The sequence below is a fragment of the Rhagoletis pomonella genome, unplaced genomic scaffold (genome assembly GCF_013731165.1).
Source record: "Rhagoletis pomonella isolate Grant_MI unplaced genomic scaffold, Rhpom_1.0 Rhpom_scaffold_00006, whole genome shotgun sequence".
Taxonomy (NCBI): domain Eukaryota; kingdom Metazoa; phylum Arthropoda; class Insecta; order Diptera; family Tephritidae; genus Rhagoletis; species Rhagoletis pomonella.
This window is the reverse complement of record NW_023458560.1, coordinates 52,765,922-52,770,123: the sequence shown is the minus strand read 5'-3', so window position 1 is coordinate 52,770,123 and position 4,202 is coordinate 52,765,922. Positions and strand designations below refer to the sequence as shown.

The window sequence follows — 4,202 nt, the reverse complement described above, 5'->3', positions numbered from 1 at the left end:
TATTCTTATCGATTTTTTATCGCTTTTGTTAGCGACATCATTGTAGATTTTGTTATCAAAATTTTTTTTCTATAGATTTTGTTATCGATATTTTTGACGATTTTGTTGTCGATGTTTGGTTCGATTTTGTTATAAATATTTTTATCGCACACAACTCAAAATTACACGTTTGTCAGGAAATGCGAAAAACTATTTCTCAGCAAATGCTAATCATATGAGCAAGGGAGAATTTACTATAGGTTTTTTCAACAAAATATAATAACAATTTGCTCCAAGTTTTGCTGATAGGTTAATAAAAGCTCTATGTCCAATTTTAGCGCATAATTTAAAATATGCCAAACTTAGAATTTTGTCATTTTTGAAGATAGTGTGCGATATACATATATGGTTAGATGCAACGTAAGTTTCGCTTTTCCAGTGTGGCCCAGATGCATTCATTTTTTTTAGACTTTCTCACGATGTGGTTGTTTGTCGCATTCAATAAACATTCCTCAAAATAAATATTTAAAACACATCAAATTTTATTATAGTCGTGCGTAATTACTAAGTATTTTACTGCGCTATCCTAGAAGTCTGCTGTCACAGATTTGTGTATGTACATACATACATTTCACTGGTAGCGCCACAACAAAATAACCATTTCTTACACTAAGAGAAATTAATGCACTACGATTTAAAATTGTATCGATTACTACAATATGTAAGTGATCAAATACTTAAATGCGTATGCTTAACACTTAATGCATGTTTGTATAAATTAACTCGACATAGCCTTATGTAAGTGACGGCGGTGATGTGTATTATCCCGCATAACGGTATTTATTGCTAGCTTTCAGATCCATTTGTATCGCTTTTGTGCGTTGCGTGCCATCTTTGCTAAAGCACATCAATTTTTTCAACATCTCAAAAGATGAAGTTTTCAATTGGCTCAAGCGCAATGGTATCCACAAAGCCAAGAAGAATAGCACAAGCGCGCAACCAAATACATCCAACAACAAATACTGATAGAGCGGCATAAAAGCGCCATGTGATTTCAAATGTGACCCGCCTTTGTGTCCGGCCACGTACTCGATCCAGAAGGAGGCTTCGTCCAGTGGATCGACAAGATTGTCACGGAACCTTCTAGACATATCCGTTGCTTTCTGCTTATAGGTGGGATCGTTGATAAGCAATCTGAGATTATGTACCAGATCTTCACTGGTCATTTTGCCGAAATGCGCATAGCCGGCCTGCACCGAACGCATTGAGTTGCGATGTTGGTCCCCATAGAAGGGTATGTACAGCATTGGTACGCCCCAATGAATGGCCTCCTGAGTGCCGAAAATGCCACCGTGTGTAATAAAGACTTTCACATTCGGATGAGCGAGAATGTCGTTTTGAGGTAACCAACTTTGGATTTTCACATTCGGCGGCAGATGACCAATTGACGAATTTTCGAATTTCCACAACACATTCTGCTTGAGTTGGCTAAAGGCATTCAGTATGACATTGACCTTTTCCAGCGGCATATCTGTGCTCTTCATGTAGGAGCCGACGCTGAAGTAGATCACACCGTGCGTCGAGTTATCTAAGAAGTTCTGTAGATCATCGGGCAAAGGCTTGGCTGGCTTGATATGCACACCAGCCACATCGATTAGACCAGGCATGCTGGGGCGTGGCACATCCGTGCTGCGATGACTGTTGATCAACATTAGCGAAATATTTTTCTCCAACGTGCTGACATGCGGCAGTGGACCTAGAATAGAGAAGTAAAGTCCGCATTAATAACACCACAACTCTTGGAAGTACATCCAATCTTAACTTACCATCGATGTGGCCGCTGAAGTGCCGCTCAGCCATCTCTTGCATTTGTGGCAGATAATACCAGCGTCTCAATGCAGCATCGTACAGCGACAAATATGCGTTATATGCACGTTGCAGAAATGACATTTGATCCGTGTAGGAGACCAGCAAATGTGGCACGATAGCCCATGGTGTTAGCAGACCCATAGAGTGATCCATATTATCCGCATAACCCATGGTGCCCAATGTAACAGCGGGACACTTGAACTTATGCGCAAACATTAGGAAACTCTCGTGATAGAATTGTTCCAACACAATCAGATCGAATTCCAAATGCTTGCTGGCGATCAGCGATTTTACTTTTGGATTGTTGAGCGCATGTTTCGAACTAAGCAAACCGACATGCCAATACATTTGCAAGTTTTCGAAATCACTTGTAAATTGCATTTTAAAAATATTCTCACGTGGACATGAAGAGAAAACAAGGTATGGAGGTAATGATTTAGGTATAGATGTATGTAGATCAATACTAATATCAATGGTACAGTAATTTTCTTCAGATTTACTCACGGTGTTCGGCAATATTCAGCTTGGGATCGATAATGATATCCGTTAAGTTTGGATGTGTTTGCTTGGCGGGATGATTGGTCAGCGTAGTGACTTGGTGTCCGCGCCGCAGCAAATCTTTCAAAAAATGTTCCGTCCACATCCAATGGCTGGGAGCGGGGAATGGTCCCATAAACAAAATTCTGTAACTCGAACATGTTAGCGGCGCCAGCAGTGCCGTGACAACGAGAAGTAACCATTGCAGTTGCATCTGAAAGAATTAAAGGTGGCATATATGTATTAATCAATGCAAACCCAAGATTGAAAGAGTGTAAATTTTACAATTAATTTGGAGAGGAAAACAGTTGGCAAGAGAATTTAGAATCGATATATGTACGAGTATTTTTATACCCGAGCGCACTTGTGCACAAGGGTATAATAATTTTATTCACATAACGGTTGTTTGTAACAGCCAAAACGAATCGAGATAGATATAGACAAATGTATACATAAATGCTCAGAATTAATAGAGAAATCGATTAAGCCATGTCTGTCTGTCCGTCCGTCCGTGTATACGATAACTCGAGCAAAAAATTAGATATCTCAATGAAATTTGGTATGTAGGTTTCCGTTAATCCAAGGTAGGTTGGTATTGAAAATGGGCGAAATCGGACTGTAACCACGCCCACTTCCGATATAATGGTAATTTCCAGAAATACGAAAACTGCGATATTTTAGTAACTACTGAAGATAATTCACTCAAAATTGATATTTACAATAATTTTCAGACGAAAAATAAGAATATTACACATTTTTGGAAAATGGTCGTAGCCACTGCACCAATTCTTCCAAACTTGGCATAGTTGTTGGCCATGATACAGCATACTAAACGGCCAAAAATTTAAAAAATCGGACAATAACCACGCCCACATCCCATATAACGGTAATTTTCGGAAATACGAAAACTGCGATATTTTAGTAACTACTGAAGATTATTCACTCAAAATTGATATTTACAACAGTTTTTAGACGAAAAATAAGAAGATTATAAATTTTTGGAAAATGGGCGTAGCCACGCCCACTTATGGTTATATGTGCATATCTTGGTAACCGCTGTACCAATTTCTTCCAAACTTGGCACAGTTATTGGCCATGATACAGCATACCAAATGGCCGAAAATTTTTAAAATTGGACAATAACCCCGCCCACATCCCTTATAACGGTAATTTAGATAAATACAGAATCTTCGATTAATCAGTAAATATTAAAGCTAATTTATTAAAAATTTACGCTTGCAACAATTCTTTACCAAGAAATACGTTTATGGTAAAATTTCGGAAAATGGGCGTGACACCGCCCACTTATGATCACATATATGTATATCGGTAACCGTTCTACTAATTTCTACCAAACTCGGTATGGTTATTGTGCTAGCCATATAAAAGCAAAAGGTTAAAAACTATTGAAATCGAACTAAAATTACGGCCGCTTTTCATATAACGGTAAATTTCAGAAATGCTTGAAACTGCAATATTTCGAAATTGAAGGACGCTAATGTACTCAAAATTTATACACCCCGGCTTACCATCTAGCGGTAGCTTTCGGAAAGGTGAAAAAACATATATTTAATACTTGCGCCGGGTATTTAATGTTCGGCTCCACCCGAACTTAGACTTTCTTACTTGTTCTACATAATAATGTTATCTAAATCTTAGTACCAATCTCAAACTCAATCCTAGTGTTAACCTTAATATTAATCCTGATCTTAATCTTAATCTAGTTCTTAATTTTGATCTTAATGTTAATCTAAATCTTAATCTTAAGGGTAATCGTAATCCAAATCTTAAAATTAATCTTAATTTTAATCTTATTC

The 4,202-nt window shown here is 37.7% G+C and overlaps 1 protein-coding gene across 1 annotated transcript; it reads right to left on the bottom strand.

Annotated features, from left to right (window-relative positions):
* Positions 1-497: 497 nt before the first annotated feature.
* On the bottom strand, positions 498-2,626 carry LOC118740937 (UDP-glucosyltransferase 2-like). Its single transcript, XM_036472698.1, has 3 exons — positions 2,353-2,626; positions 1,806-2,252; positions 498-1,735 (listed from the first exon to the last, which is right to left on the bottom strand). Exons 1-3 carry the CDS (start codon positions 2,597-2,599, stop codon positions 801-803), a joined length of 1,629 nt encoding a protein of 542 aa, XP_036328591.1. The 5' UTR covers positions 2,600-2,626; the 3' UTR covers positions 498-800.
* Between the last annotated feature and the right edge of the window lie 1,576 nt (positions 2,627-4,202).